We start from the raw sequence: 16,185 nt of genomic DNA, 5'->3' as shown, positions 1-16,185 counted from the left end.
CAGAGCTGCAAAACTGAATACACAATCGCACATATAGGCCTACTGATTTGGAAAAACTAATGTGAATCCACTAAATATGCATCATTACCTGTGGCTTAGGCAATTATCATTACTAGCAAAATCAAAAATAAGAAATCAGTTAAAGTTAAGAGATTGCTGTTACCTTCCACACAAGCTAACGTTTCCATTCCACAACCTTAATGTTTTTACTTTGGAGGAATGATTTCAACGCTTCCTGTCTAATGTTAGGTAACAGTAACATCCCGTCTGTGTTTTGATTCAGCATCCAGCAGACTGCTCCCGAACAGAGCATCCACTGCGCTGGTGGCGCAGCATATGTGGGAATTGTAGTATTTAAGAAAGAAAACACCCATTCTCATGAGCAGAGTGCTGCTGACTTTGGACTACAAGACCGTCTAATGTAAAGAAAATGCACTGTGAAAGAGACTGGCTGTGACAGAACTGCAGTTTCAACTGGGTCAGTGTTTTTTGTTGTTTTGTTTTTAAAACAAGTGAGGAAGAAAATGACAGCGCTGAATAACACAGAACAGAGCTAGGCTATATCACTATTATTTTCTTTGATTTCAAGCACTTTCTATCAACTGGGGCTTGTCCCCCTTTATTTTAGAGGAGGCGCATGGATAAAGCTTCTCCAAGGAAAACATGAAATCCACAATAAAACACAAATAGTTATTGAAATTCAAATGTAATGATAATAATAATATGCATGTCCCCAAACACAACATAAATGCACCGTTTGGTTGAAATTAAAGCGCTAAATATCAGAATTATACACAACAGAATCTGGCTCTGATTTATGGCCAATTAGCTGTTACTGCGACAACAAGCTCGTGACGTCTTATCCGCGCGACAAGAAACGTTAGGACGTCCACCTGTTTAGGCTAGAGTCTCGTGTTAAAAAGTTTAGTGTAACGTTCACTAACTGTGTAACCTTACCGGCACCGATATGGCCGAGGCAAACGACGACAGTTTTGGAATAGAGGTCATTCTTCCAGACGGCGATAAACCAGCGCCATGTTGTCTGCACGGTAAGTAACAGTTAATTTAACGTTACTGGACAACCGTAGTGGTTAGACTGTGATAAACGCAACACCAAACTGCGTTAGGAAAGTCTGTAGCTCAAAGTTGCTTTGCGTTTTTGTGCATGTAAACACTTGAGACATTTATATTCACGATATTATACGAATGAGTAATATATTTTAATGTATTCGGCGTACAGATGCAACGCAGAACAGCAAGTGTCGCAGTAAAATATCAACTGAAATTGCGTTACGCTCTAAGCCATCCGGGTCTGACGTTAAGTCAACGTTATTGTGACAGAAGTACGTTAGTGGGAATAAAATATCTACCTAATATTTACCTATGTTGCAAATACACTCTCGCCTTTTAACTGCCTAACCCCGTAAATGTCTACAAATGAACGTTATGCTGTGAGTGTTTGTTTGTGTTGTGTAAATTGTAACTGTTCTCAGTGTCAGGGAAGGACCAGAGCAGTTTCTAAACGAATAACAACACTTTCTCATGTGTTTTGCCAGGTCCAGCCTTGTTATTTGAGAAAGTGAGCAAAGGAGGAGAGAAAGGCAGGAGGTTTTATGCTTGCTCGGCCAGTAGAGACAGAAAAGACTGCAACTTTTTCCAGTGGGAAGAGGAAAAGGTAGGCTGGCTGGAATTCTAATTGTCACTCACAACAACAGTTCTGATACCCGATTGATCCTCTGAACTCTGACATTTTAATTAATTTGCTTTGCAGGTGTCAGAGGCCAGGCGTTTGGCCAGAGAAGCAGAGAACCAGTCAAAGAGACCCCCGTTCACCCATCAGGAGTACTGTAGCAGGTAAGAGGTCTGCAGCCTGTCAGGAAGCCAGGAAGTATACTAAGGCAACACATATTATCTACATGGTTTGCTTTTATTGTCTCTATAGACAACATTATGAGCTTGATTTACCACAAGCAGACTTTCAACAGGATATAAATGGTTGAAATGTTAAGTTGCCTTTCGAAAAGTGAGCCTATTAACAGGCAGATCCTGAAAGGTCTGTGATTTGTATCTCAGGTTTAGAAAGTTTGTCTCCCTCCCACTGGATGAGAAGAAGTTCTGCCAGGACTGCCAGATTCTGCTCCTGCCGGGAGAGCTCGAGGCCCACTCCTCTCACAGATCCACGGCCGTCACCGCGGCCCAGCTGAGGAGGCCCAGCGCGCTGCTGCGTCCCCTGGACAACAAGAAGAGCAACGCCCAGTACCTGTTCACTGACCGCAGCTCCCACTTTCTGCTGGACACTCTGGCTGGTCTGGGATACAGGAAGTTGCTGTGTGTGGGCACGCCGAGGTGAGGGAGATTAATGAATTTGACGTTGCTGATAGAAGAACATTTGTTTAAATGATGGCCGGCCATCTTGTCTTAAAGGGTCAGTTCACCCAGATCTTCTCTCTTTCCACCAGTACTATCTAGCCAAGTGTTTTGTTCTTTCTTTTGGTCGGGGTTGAGTTTTAGAGTTTCATATGTGTCACTCAAAGACTTGACAAATAGGTAGTAGTGCTGATGAGGCCGGATGACATCACCAAAACTGCCCAATCAATAAGTCTATGACTTTGTTGATGTCAGCTGTTGTGACAGGAAACAGGAAAGAGACAGGAACAAAAAGTGATGTGTGACTAGTGATGCACTTTGACCCCCGACCTGCAGGTTCGGGTAAGCTTACTGGACGGCATTGTCTGCAGTAGTTCACCTTCTCTTCCCCTCTCTCTGCCACGCTCTCAAACACAGAGAGCTCTCTAACTGCTACAGCCGCAGGATCAGCACCCAGGAGAGGAGAGGAGTCAGTCCTGACAGTTGATCTAGGCCCTGCTATAATGTATAAAGCTGGAGGTTTTGGGGTCGAGTTTGGCTGGTGTATTAACGCTTATTTTTGCGGGGTGAGTGGTGCGGACTGGCTCTCATAACGGTGAAAGCGACCCATGAAAACGAGGAAAAATGGCCTTTTAAGAAATTAAATTCATTTGACCTGTTATGGTCTAAATGCAAGTTTGGAGGGTTTTTTTCACCATAGCAACGATAACATTTTAGAGAAAATACACAATACTTCTAATATAACTTTAATAAATTTGTCTAGTGTCACCTACAGTCACAAAATGGTCAACTGAGAATTTAAACACTGTTAGGAATCCGTTTTTATTTTATATTCAGTCAGTGATTGTTGCTGTTTGTGCCAGACTCCAGGAGCTGATCAAGTTGCGAAACCTGGAGCAGAAACATGAGCCAATGAAGAGTCTACTGCTGGACATTGACTTCAGGTTAGTGTGTTCTCATTTAATGGCATATATACATGGAAGGAAAGGTCTGCACTAGGGGTCTAACGGTACATGTATTCATACCGGACCGATTTGAAACGGATGTGTGCGGAACATATGTCAGTTCCGAGTTTCCACACGAACATGGTGGACCAAATCTCCGCCTAGCACTTCAGCCAAAACGTCTGCTTCAGCCCTGCCTCTCGCTAGCTAGCTTCATGGCCAGTGCAGAGAAGCCAGAGCTTCAATACCTTCCCAGATCATTAAGGTCTCCTGTTTGGAAACACTTGGGATTCCTAGTGAAATACAAAAGAAAGCAGTGTGCTGACACGGCTCAGGAGTGATCGGGTATGTTTCTGGCATCACGTCAAACATGCATTCACTCATTTGAAATGGTACCACACGAATGTGACATCACTACTACAAGGGAAAAAAGTGAGTGAAGTGCAGTTAAACAGACTTTAGAGTGCACTTCACTTCCGACTTCGGAAAAGATATTAATTATGTTTTTTTTTTAATCTGACCAGGCCTACAAGTTGGGATCGATAAAGCTGCACTGCGATCCAGTTATTTTATTATATTGTTTTGAAAATATTTTATTTAGTGGAGAACTTGATAGTACTTTGAGGGGGGGTGTGTGTGTGTGTGTGTGTGTGTGTGTGTGTGTGTGTGTGTGTGTGTGTGTGTGTAAAATTCTTCTTAAAAAAAACTTCTTAAGGTCCTTTTAGGACACTTTGCTGTTTGAACGCCACGTGTTTTTGCTGAATCTCAAGAAATGGTACTTTTACTAAGTGTAATAATATATTAACGATTTTTAACGTTCATAAAATATATAATGATCATATAACACTATTCATTCACACTATTCATTCAACCCAAAAAAGAATAGTATAGTGTTTAAAAGCAGAACTTTAATGCATTTTCATACAATTCGGCAGGCATGCAAAATTCGGTATAACACCTGTGACAGACGACTGCTACCCCCTCCCCCGCCACAGTTACGCTGTCAATCTGTGGGAAATGCTGTATAATGAGAGCGATATATAGATATATTTTATTATGTTAACTTTAAGTTTGTTTAAACTAATTTTAAAAGTCCAAAATAAACAACCAGCAAATTCATGTTAGCATTTTTTCCATTTACTGTACCAAAAATAAACCGAACCGTGACTTCAAAACAGATGTACATAACGAACCGTGAATTGTCTGCACACATCATCATTTGTAGGGGTCTGCCATATGATATGGTTCACCATATATCCATCCATCCATCCATCATCAACCGCTTATCCTGCGTACAGGGTCGTGGGGGGCTGGAGCCAATCCCAGCTGGCATCGGGCGAAAGGCGGGGTACACCCTGGACAGGTCGCCAGTCCATCGCAGGGCCACACATAGACGAACAACCACTCATGCTCACATTCACACCTAAAGGCAATTTAGGGTCACCAATTAACCTTGTCCGCATGTCTTTGGACGGTGGAGCACCCGGAGAGAACCCACGCAACACGGGGAGAACGTGCAAACTCAACATAGAAAGGCCGGGGCAACCTTCTTGCTATGAGGCGACAGTGCTAACCACTGCACCACCGTGCCGCCTATCATATATCCATATCATTTTTAATGATACATAAGAGCAGGTGTACAACAAACCATGGTAATATGTAAGAAGTGCAAGCAGACTACAACAGCAAAGTGGGCAATGCAACAAACTTTCACCACCTCAAGCAGAAGCACCCGGTTGAGCATAGGGCTATGCAATTTATCAAATTTTATTTAGGCTTCCAACAATTGTGAAAACAGGATAATGGAGATCAAACAATTATAGTGCTGCATTCTGTTTTGCAGTGATGCTCTGGTTTTGTCTCGTTATAAATCCAGCGCACCCCTTTCCTATACAGCGGTGGTTCTGCCCCATCCTAGCTCAAGACATTCAGATAGAGTGCACATGCCTGTCTGTGGTGCGTGCCTGCAGTATCACAGAGTGTTGAGGTGACAGAGTTCCACGTGATTGGGCCATATCTGCTTCTCTGGGGGTCTCAGGAAGCGTATAGCGGGGTACAGGGGCTCGGTGAAATGTTGATGAGCCCTGTCAAACACCGGCGTCACGGCTGCAGAGAACCTCTGTAGGACAACCATGGTGTCCGCGTCGTAGAACATCAGCTGGCCCTTGTCATAATTCACCCACACTCCAACCTTTCCCAGCGGCGTTTGCCCGCCCTGGCACACCATACGCCGGTCGTTGTGCCAAGCAGAAAGATGGCCGTTACGAAGCTCCACGCACCACGAGTTCCTGTTGCGGCCCAATTTGGCACCCTTGTCTCGGCCCTTCCTCACCAGGCTGGCGTAAGCCACGCCCACAGCCCAGGCAGAGCAGCAGCGGACGTTGACCTCCCAGTAACTCTGAGCGGCTGTGACAGGAGCCAAGCCCAGGGCGCAGCAGACCTTATCAAACTGAAGGGGATGCTCCGGGGCTGAATGGGCAGAGCCTGAGAAGGACATGCTCAGCCCCTCTGGGGTCACCGTCACCAGGCTATGGCACGTCTGCCTGTCAATCACCATGGGGGATGAATCTGAAATCAAACGCAGAATCCTTATATTTGTAGATGACATTTTGACCTTTGCCACACCTCAAAACAATAAATAGATAAAGCTAGACACTTAGATTATTCTAACCTGACGTTACTCACAGTGACACCCTGCTGCCCAGACAGAGTTAGCTGGTGGAAGGGATTGGTATGATGTAGAAATAACGTACCTAACAGAAGAGTCTTCCTCTGTAGCTGAGCTTTCAGTAGTTTGCAGAGGGAGGATAAACTTTTAAGGAGCTTTTCAAATCTCTCCTCATCCAGTCGGATTTCCTTCTCAGAGGCCTCGGGCTTCTTAGAACTGGAAGAGTGATCACATAGATTATAACGAAACAGAGTTGTGAAACAGAGCTGAAAACTTTACCTCTGATGGTGCAGTGTTTCACCTCAGATTCACAGACTGGGCCTTTAGGAAGAGACAAACAGAGGTAGTGATTAAAAGCCTGTACAGTTACTGGATGTTTAAACAGTTTTAGTGCGCAGCTGTTGAAGCGGACCTTCGCGTCGTGCTCAGTCGCCGGGCTCTTGCTCAGCGCTCTCTGGATGCTGCTGATGCTCTTAGTGACCTGGTCCTGGTGTTTTTTCCAGTCCCTAAGAACCTGGTCCAGTTTGGTCCTGGTCCGTTTCAGGTCCAGCTCCAGGGAGTCGATGACAGCCTGCTCGTCATGTTTCAGGACACATCGCATGTTCTCGAAGCGCTCTCGAACCTGCTGCTTCATCACCTCTGTGCTCCTCTTCAGGGAGGAACATGGAGCGCATGAAGGCCAGATACACACCAAAGGATTTTATTTACTGTATGTATGACTGCAAACACCGACCTGTTTGCAGTCCTCCTTGATAGTGGTCTGATGTGTGTTTGGTTGTGTGAGGAACTGGTCCCATACTTACACACAGATCTGCCTTGCGTTTCTTCAGAGACTGGATGTGAGCCTCAGTCTTGGATCTCTCGGCCTTCAGCTCCTCCACACGTCTGGATAGCTGCTCCTGCAAGGTAGAGAGTTACAGCCAGTTAGCCAGAGCACGCGAGAGATTAGTGAAAGGCTAACAGTAGGCCTGCAACTGACACTTAATTTCATGTTTGGATATAGACCATCTCCTTTTGTCTTTCGTGTTTCACACATGTACACCCAGTTACAGTGTTTTTACATCAGCGGGGTTTAATACCAGCGGCGTGCTCTGGCTCAAGAAGATGTGAACCTCATTGGCCTGTTTCTTTACATCCTCACTTGAAGTACTTAGAACAAGTCATCTCTGACTTGGAGTCTGTGCTGTTGAGGTTGTTATGTGAAAATAAACGCGCTTCACCGCGCTCTCGTTTACCTCAGAGAGCTGTGCAGCTTTGGCTATCTTCCTCTGTAGTTTTGGAGAACGCGGGAACGGCTGAACAACCCCGTCACCGCTGGGGCCCAGTGGGGTGAAGCTCGGGCCGTCCCGCAGTACACCGTGGCTGCCTGCAGAGGGCGGCGCCAGACCACTCTGTGCTGACTGAGCCTCTGACGCCTGTCCATTACCAACAGATAATGCCTCTTTTTCTGCCATTTCTGAGATGTGAACAAAACGACACACACACACACACACACACACACACACACACACACACACACACACACACACACACATATATTAAACCTCTGCCTGAGAGATTTCCCCCTTTTTACTCAGTTTAAAGTATTTTCTGTGGATTTGCTTTAGCTGTAGAGTAACCAGTCTGTTCGGAATCCATGCCAAGTTTTTTTGCAAAAACCCTGTCCAGGACATGGGCTCATTTCCTCCGCAGATTTATCGTTAGTCGTTTTAGCAGCTTTCTAAGACAGTTTCCTGTTTAGTGGAGAATCAACCTTTAGGACTCCACATGCTGTAAGAGCAGTATATCTGTAATGCATAGTCAAATGCAGACTAAATAATATTAAGCATTAATAAATAGCAGTTCTTACCCGAGGTCTCTTGGTGCAGTGTCTCTGCAGTTTGTTTCTGTAAAGAATGTGCTGGGTAGAAGAGCAGAGAGGGTGTGTTCCTGTGTTACAAGCTTCAGCCTGCAGACACCTCATCGTTACCTGGATACACACCCCAGGATCCACTCAGTGTTGGCCACCATTGTGTGTATGTACAGTAGATAGGTTTAAACTTGCTCTTGTTTTCTAGCCAGCTGTTATTAGGCAAAGGACACAGAAGCATAAGAGACAATCTGTTTGCATTTGAAGGTTGTCTGAATGTAGAATCTTTGAATAAATGCTGACTAACATGATGTCTTCATAATGTTTCAGATACGCTCAGTTCTACAACCAGGATGAATTCTGTCACTACAACATGTTCAACCATCACTTTTTTGATGGAGAGGTAAGAGTTATAAAAACATCTCTTTTTACATGTTTTATTTCCAGTTCTCTATAATAAGGATTTGTCTCTTGTCAGGCTTCCAGTGCCTCTGTGCAGGCCTTCCTCAGAGAATGTGACGGGGAGAAGGTGGTGATGGTGGCTGACCCTCCGTTCGGTGGCCTGGTGAAACCTCTGGCCAATAGTTTCTCTCTGATCTCGCAGACATGGAGGAAGCTGCAGAGTGCTGGTTAGTGTCATTGTGGAGGTTCACGTCCTTTTTATATTTGTCAGATATTTTGTATGACTGCTCAGTTCCCTGGCATATTTAGTTCTAGTCTTTGTTGTTCCACAAGAGGAAGTTTACTGGGGGCAGTAGGAAGCCCGCAACCACAGATCCATACCCCGCGAGAGCAGTGAACCAAACAGTAAAGCTGTGGGCCATAAAACAATAAACTGAAAGAGGCTAAAACACTGTAGAGATGAGAGTTTGTCACTACAAGTGGCCCCTTTTTACTTTACACATTTGATCCATTGTTCATATGAAAATGTTGATTAAAGGTTCAGTGTGTAATATTTAGGAGGATCTATTGACAGAAATGCAATATAATATCCATAACTATGTTTTCAGTGGTTTATAAAGACCTTACATAATAAACCTTTTGTTTTTATTACCTTAGAATGAGACATTTCTGTCTACATACACCACGGGTCCTCTTACACGTTTCTACAGTAGCCCAAATGGACAAACTGCTCTTCAGAGTGCGTTTCGTCACTATGTTGAATATGTACGACAAAGAAGGGAGAAGAAGTAGTCTGGTTTATTAGAAGTAACTAGAGAAGTGAAATTTGGACAAATGGAGGTCCATACATTTTATTTAGCACGAGCGGTCGGAGCATGTCGCCAACCGTAGCTTTTCCTACGCGCTTGCAAAGGGAGGGGTGAGCAAGTCGTTGGTTACAATTAGCAACACTCACCACTAGATGCCAGTAAAACGTACACACTGAACCTTTAATGCAGCTTTAACCTGTCATACCAGCAACTTGCATCAAAAAACAAAATATATGAATGATTCTGCTACTTCAATTTTAAATTAGGAACCCCAAGTCCGGTGTTTGAAGCTATCGTCCATGTGTTTCTGTGTGCAGACAGCAGTAACGCTGACATGCCCATGATGTGGATCTTCCCATATTTCTTTGAGCCTCGCATCCTGGAGTGTTTCCCTTCATTCACCATGCTGGACTACCAGGTATACTGAGAGTGCATAACTTTCAGCCATTGATTAAGAAATTATTACGAGATTGAAGAGCTTTAGAGATTTACTGCAGCACAGTGTCTGTGAGATTTAATTGTAAATCTCCAGCAACTTATTTTTCATTTTGATTCCTGATCCACAGACTAAAGTGAAAAAGCCCAAAGTCCTTCCCAAAGGGTGTTCCCATCTCCCGCAGAAAACACTGCTCCTGAACTGCCTGAAGACAGCTAGATATTAGTCCAGCCTTTACTTCCATAACCTCTCTGCATCACTTTGTAACACGCGTCACAATGCTCGCCTTGTCCCCACACCCTCAAAAACACTGGTGGAGAAACACACTGAGCTGTAGCACACACAGTGACAACACGTCAACCTTAGATACCAGTGGACAGTTAAAACGTTACGAATGAAAGATAAATTTGTTACAGATTAATAACTTCACACTGTGAAACTCTTGCTTTAGTCTAGTTTACGAAGCTGTTTGGGAACGTGTACATGATCATGATCACATATCGGCAGGAGCAGCTTTGTTTTGAATCCCACTACCTTGCTTGTCAGGACATGCCCCACTCTGCTTCTGATTGGCTAGTAGTCCTTTTCATAGGTACTGCACATATGCATCTCCCAACAAAGATATAGAAGTGAGATGCTTCACTCCGTAGCTAAAACAGAGCGCTCAACACACAAGGTGGAAAGGGGAGCTGCAGCAATGTGCAGTATGATTTTTTTGAAAATGAAACCATGTTAAACCTGTTCTGGTACAACCCTGAAATAAAATGATGAACCTGAAAATGAGCGTAATATGGTGTAACGCTTGTTGGGCGGGAGCAGTAGCACGGTGATTCATAGATGAATGTGACGACCAGCAGTGGATTTCTGTGATTAGACTATAAGGTACAGGCTGTGCTTCTTTTAGAGGCTACATGTTTCCTTGTGGACTATAAACAATAAATATTTGTTTGTTTCCAACCAGGTGGATTATGACAACCATCCTCTGTATAAACACGGGAAGACTGGCAGGAAGCAGTCTCCTGTCAGACTCTTCACTAATATTCCACCCAGAGAAGTTGTCCTGCCCAAAGAGGAGGGCTACAGGTATCAACACAGCTCTGATCTAGAGCCTGACCGACATATCGGCTGAAATAATCGCCTGACACGTATATCACTGTCAATCTATTTGATACATGGCAACAATGAAATGCCATGTTTGAGGTAACATAGAAATAGTGTCACCATTTGTGTAATGTGACCAAGATATGTACTAACACAATTCTGTAACAATCAAGGTTATTGGGTCCTTGTTATACTTGTTTGGTTATAGAAACAGAACATCAGTTCATTTATTTACTGTGGCAGCATCAGACGCTCAGGATCTGCTTTGAAAATGTTTAGGAACCAATACAAAGAAAATTAGGCATTTTTTTTGTAAATACATCTGGCAAATCTATTTGAAATAGCATGCACTGATACTCAAGAGTAGCATTAATCTACATGTAGCAGCATCCTTCTCATATTCAAATGGTTTTAGAATTATATCGTGTGTGTGGTTGTAAATTGTTCATTACTGTGACAGTACAATACCATTAGCTTCATTTGTTATATGAAAATGATATGTTTTTGATACCTTTGAGGAAGATATGCCTTTTTTTTCTCAGCTCTTTTGTTCATTAAACAAAACTAGCCAAATTTCTTAGACACAACAGCGTTAAATGTATTAACTAGGGCTGCATTAGGCCAAAAATGTTATCACGATAAAAAGTTTCATATCTTTCGATATCGATAATTATCACAATAAGTATGAAATCGTTATTTCTTTCCAGTTTAAAGGCAGATTTTGGCTCCTGAGTGAAAGTTGAAGAAACCTGATGGTAAATTGGCATCGAGTTCTGACCATAAAGAAGAGTTTGAACCACAAACACTTTACAAAACTGAGGTAGAACATTCAAAATAATTATGATAAAATCTTTGTCAACATAAAATTAAAATAAAATAGTAGTAAATTAAGTGATACATTTATTAAATATTAATTGAACATTTGTTAAATTGGCATAATAAGTGTTGTTTTATTGTCCAGCCCTAGCTTCAGCTGTTGATTATTTTAGTTAGAGTATTCTCCTGATTATTATAGCTGTTAATCGAGTAATCGTTTAAGAAATACTTTCTTTTTTTTTTAAAGAAAAATAGTAAATATGCAAACGAGAAAATCAGACACGTATCTTTAAAATGAACAATCTCAAAAGAAAAATCTTGATGTGCAACTGTAATGATCATCCGTGCAAAACACTGTGCTGTGTATATAGTTGTGGATAAAACGAAGCTACGATGCAAATAATTGGAATGATTTTTAGTAATCGAGGAATAGTTTCAGCCCTGTTTATTACATGAACCTACATGAGGTTTACTCAAACTAAAAACTGTAAGTTAAAGTTATGACTTACTGTAAACCAGGCGTTCGTTATGTGACCAAAGAATATATAAATAATCTGACCGAGCATATCAGGGACACGTTTGGGTGGAACTCATGTATTGTAGCTCGAACCACACGGTTCACATGAATTCTGTGTTGAAGTTGTGTATTTAAAGGTGGTGTATCTTCTCCTTTTCCTGTTAGATTTTGCTCTGTATGTCAGAGATTCGTCTGGTCCCTCAACAGGCACTGTGCTAAGTGCAATGTCTGCCCATCCAAGGTACAAAACCACAACTACTGTATGTTCATTAGATTTGCTAACTCCAATTAAGGCACATGTTATACATGACTTCTGTTTTGTCTGTCTCTGCAGGACGGCAGAGAATGGAAGCACTGCTCAACATGTGAGAAATGTGTGAAACCATGTACGTAAATGTGTACAGAATCACTTACACAGATACAGTAGTAACTAACACACCACTAACAAAAGTCCTTCACATCACTATTTTACCTTTGGTGTTTCATTAAAGTGTGTATTTATTACATTTTTCCCTCCAAGCCTGGAGACACTGCCAGTCCTGTGGCCGCTGTGCTCTCCCAGACCACCCATGTGGACACGGTCAAGGAAAGGAGGGCTGCTTCAACTGCGGCAGCCTGGAGCACAAACGCAAGGCCTGCCCTCTCAAAGACACGCACAGGATCAGCAGGTGAGCTCACAGAACAGGTCCTGTCACGGGTTCAAGCTTTTCCCTGCGCCAACAAATATAGCATTCAATATTTGCATGTGTTAACTTGCTCCCCTGCGCCTGTCTTTGTCTTGCCCCCCTCCAGTCATCGGTCCAATGCCAAGAGTGGAGGTAAAAATATCTCCCGTCATCCCCTCTTCAAGCCTAAAGCTAAGAGGAAGTCTGGAGCAGCTCGCAGAGCTAAGAAGATGGCTGCTCTGTCTGTGTGAAGTCAGCAGCTGTGCAATCTCAAGCAGAGTGTTTTAAACTCAAATGAATAAAAAGAAGTAATATAAAAAGAGAACTTCCACTATTTCTTTTTTTCATTTTAATGCATGGACACCCAAAGTTGGTACGTTTTTCTTTATGTGGCAGCCTTTCTTAATCTAATGAAAGTAACCTCCCAGTTTGTAGTATATGTATTTAGATGAAAGTAAAAAATATATTTTATATTATGACCGTATAAAGTTGTTGCAGCTGTTTTGTTAGTAAACTTGTCTACTGTATTTACACATCCAGCAGACATAGCATCATTAGTATTCATTTTAGACAATGGAAAGCTCTCGAAAGAATCTAGTAAGTGGACCTTGAGAAAAGAATTCTTTTGTCAATTGTTATATCTCAGTGTATGTGAAGGGGCTTAAATGAGGAGGGAATGATATAATTCATCATTAAAGTTGCACCTCTGTATAATAATAACTACAATATTCTAATCTAGCGAGCGCGTCTGTCGGGGTCAAATTGATCTCTATAAGCAGATTCTAAGATTATTAGAACACTTTTTTTCTTTTTCGAACCGTTTAAATATTTTAATCGTAACAACGCTCACACGTCACGTCGCAGGACCAAGTTACACACATTAAAATAAACATTACGTTACAAACTCCATTTCACTCTATAACCTGATATATTGCAACAAAATAAATTGCCTAACTAAACAATCTCAGAGTGGCATTTCCAGGAACTTGGGATTTCACAGAAACTTGATTCCAGACATAAGCAAACATGGAGGCAGACTGTTATCAGCTGGTTGCACTTGTGTGCTATGTTTTGCAAAGAAAGAGAATAATACATGATTCATGGTTTGAAGTCGGGGAACCTCCGATCCAGTCAGTGACCTTTTAAAATTGTAATAATCTGTTCTCACCAGCCTCGGATCTGGAACGCCCCCCGTGATTGTCGGGAGGGGTAAAGGGAACCCAAACTTTTCTGATTTAAGCTTGTTCCGCTGCCCAAGTGTCCAAAAATGAATAAATACTACTATAATTTGTAAGTGAACAAAGTGAACAAAAAAAGGTTAAGAAAGCTTAGGGTCTCTTAGTTTATGACTTGTTGGTTTTCCTTTACTTGGTTTTTATGTTCATAAGATGGATTCCAGATGGCATTCAAAATGTCTTCAAGATTATTTATTATAACGTACTAAAACTTTACCTGACCACAAGACATGAGCTGAAAACAGTGTAGTGTGGCTTCACGACTAGGAAGTGAGTTTAGCTTTGGCCACCTGATGGCACTATTGTTCTACTGTCTCTTTGTCTCCCATATTGCTTGTTTACTGGAGTTTGACAGATAACTATTATTTTGTTGGTTACTGTTTTACTGGGTGTCGTGTACATGTAGTACAGGTTGTGTTGATAATACAACAAACATGTCAAAGTAGGCATTCAATTCCTCTAAGTGTGATATACCCACACACGAGCACATGCTATGTTTTATAGCTTCTAGTGGAACAAGGGGTGTCTTATAAACCAGATAGATGGGTATACAGTACATCCTGCCAGAGTCATGTACTGTGTATGTTTAAGGTCATGATGGTGTCTGAACAGTGAAGGCAACCAGACACAGGAACACTCCCCCCTCACTGTGGATATATACACATACAAGAGCAATAGTGCAAACGAATAGGAGAGTTAAATGTGGACTCTTAAACATCAGATCTCTCTCCTCTAAAGGTGTACTAGTAAATGAACTAATATCAGATTATGATATTGATTTATTTTCTCTTACTGAAACCTGGCTGGGTGATGGAGAATATGTTAGCCTAAATGAATCCACCCCTCCCAGTCATATTAATACTCGCATTCCTCGAGGCACAGGCCGAGGAGGTGGGGTTGCAGCTATCTTCGACTCTAGCCTATTAATCAGCTCTAAACCTAAATTTATAACTCATTTGAAAGCCTTGTTCTTAGTCTTTCACACCCAAGTTGGAAATCACTGCAACCAATTCTATTTGTTATAGTGTACCGAGCACCTGGTCCGTACTCTTATTATCACACTGCACGGCTTATGATAGAGAAATGAACATTCAATTCATGGGCAACAGCTCTGGTGGACATTCCTGCAGTCAGCATGCCAATTGCCCGCTCCCTCAAAACTGTGATGGAACTGCACATTTTGTTAGTGGCCTTTTATTGTGGCCAGCCTAAGGCACACCTGTGCAATACCCATGCTGTCTGATCAGCATCTTGATATGCCACACCTGTGAGGTGGATGGATTAGTGCTCACAGATTTTGACAGATTTGTAAACAATATTTGAGAGAAACAGGCCTTTTGTGTACATAGAGAAAGTCTTAGATCTTTGAGTTTAGCTCATGATGAATGGGGGCAAAAACAAAAGTGTTGCGTTTCTAATTTTGTTCAGTAGATTACATTTTTCTGATGCTTTTATCCAAAGCGACTTACAATTGCTATACATGTCAGAGGTCACACACCTCTGGAGCAATGAGGGGTTAAGTGTCTTGCTCAGGGACACAATGGTGGATGGTCACAGTGGGGGACTGAACCCGGGTCTCTCACACCAAAGGCAGGCATCTTATCCACTGCACCATCACCACCCCTAGATCACTAGGGAAATGACAGTATTATTACTTCAGTGCGTGATGTTAATGTTATGTTGCACCTGGACAGCTGCAAAATGGAAAAGGCTACATGACTACATCTGTCAACATCGTAGGCATTGGTCAGCCCTCACATGTAAAGAGGGTGGATCTAGTAGTGCCAGCCAATGGCATGGAAGCATCAGTCAACATTATTGTCATTTCACAAAAAATGTTAGCAAGACATAATAGGTTAAGATGCGATAACTTGCATCATTGGATAGTTATCTTCCACCATAATACACAGTACAGAAAGAATGGAGACTTCTATTGTTTTGATTCTAATATAGTTCACATCCACATCAGCTGAGGAGAGTAGAATTCAGTGCCCTTTTTACATGTTTAGTCCTCAGGTTCAGATAATTGGCCCTGGGTGGTCACCCAAATAAATATTGGGCCCCCTTAACCCAAACATTCCTCCTCTGCCTCCTCTATCATATGGGTGAAGTAAATAGCACAGAGGCAGCCAAACCAATGCTTACATTATATAGTTTTTTTTACCTTGTCTCTGGAACATTCTAGTACCTCTCTAGAGCAGATAAGCTACTCAGGGCCGGAAATTTAGGGAGGCCATTGGCGCCATGACCCCTGAGTTTGGCCTTATGCCCCTCAAAAATCTAATACGCCCTGGGGTCAACAGTGGACTTAATGCTCCGCCCGCACTGCCCCAGCTGATTTAGCCATTTTCACCTCTGCCTCTTTCTTGGTTTTAG

The 16,185-nt window shown here is 42.4% G+C and overlaps 2 protein-coding genes across 2 annotated transcripts; one reads left to right on the top strand and one right to left on the bottom strand.

Moving 5' to 3' along the window:
* The first annotated feature begins 855 nt into the window (after positions 1 to 855).
* Positions 856 to 12,899, top strand: zcchc4 (zinc finger, CCHC domain containing 4). Its single transcript, XM_046065945.1, has 13 exons — positions 856 to 1,049; positions 1,557 to 1,675; positions 1,772 to 1,854; positions 2,074 to 2,346; positions 3,231 to 3,311; positions 8,159 to 8,231; positions 8,307 to 8,457; positions 9,357 to 9,457; positions 10,437 to 10,558; positions 12,075 to 12,150; positions 12,244 to 12,295; positions 12,430 to 12,577; positions 12,702 to 12,899. Exons 1-13 carry the CDS (start codon positions 968 to 970, stop codon positions 12,823 to 12,825), a joined length of 1,485 nt encoding a protein of 494 aa, XP_045921901.1. The 5' UTR covers positions 856 to 967; the 3' UTR covers positions 12,826 to 12,899.
* Positions 4,712 to 6,727, bottom strand: si:dkey-219e21.4 (tripartite motif-containing protein 14). The gene is made up of 4 exons (XM_046065946.1): positions 6,392 to 6,727; positions 6,281 to 6,300; positions 6,065 to 6,195; positions 4,712 to 5,879 (listed from the first exon to the last, which is right to left on the bottom strand). The coding sequence occupies exons 1-4, from the start codon at positions 6,611 to 6,613 to the stop codon at positions 5,284 to 5,286; spliced, it is 969 nt and encodes a 322-aa protein (XP_045921902.1). The 5' UTR covers positions 6,614 to 6,727; the 3' UTR covers positions 4,712 to 5,283.
* Positions 12,900 to 16,185: the final 3,286 nt, after the last annotated feature.

The sequence above is a fragment of the Micropterus dolomieu genome, linkage group LG12, assembly GCF_021292245.1.
Source record: "Micropterus dolomieu isolate WLL.071019.BEF.003 ecotype Adirondacks linkage group LG12, ASM2129224v1, whole genome shotgun sequence".
NCBI lineage: Eukaryota > Metazoa > Chordata > Actinopteri > Centrarchiformes > Centrarchidae > Micropterus > Micropterus dolomieu.
Note: the sequence above shows the minus strand (reverse complement) of the source record. Positions and strands in the feature narration are given on the sequence as shown.

Coding starts and splice junctions, on each gene's coding strand:
- zcchc4 (XM_046065945.1), top strand. CDS start 968: ATGGCCGAGGCAAACGACGACAGTTTTGGAATAGAGGTCATTCTTCCA. Junction 1,855..2,073: donor CATCAGGAGTACTGTAGCAG/GTAAGAGGTCTG, acceptor TTTGTATCTCAG/GTTTAGAAAGTTTGTCTCCC. Junction 3,312..8,158: donor CTGCTGGACATTGACTTCAG/GTTAGTGTGTTC, acceptor ATAATGTTTCAG/ATACGCTCAGTTCTACAACC.
- si:dkey-219e21.4 (XM_046065946.1), bottom strand. CDS start 6,613: ATGAAGCAGCAGGTTCGAGAGCGCTTCGAGAACATGCGATGTGTCCTG. Junction 6,196..6,280: donor GCCCAGTCTGTGAATCTGAG/GTGAAACACTGC, acceptor TCACTCTTCCAG/TTCTAAGAAGCCCGAGGCCT. Junction 5,880..6,064: donor GAGGAAGACTCTTCTGTTAG/GTACGTTATTTC, acceptor GTTTGATTTCAG/ATTCATCCCCCATGGTGATT.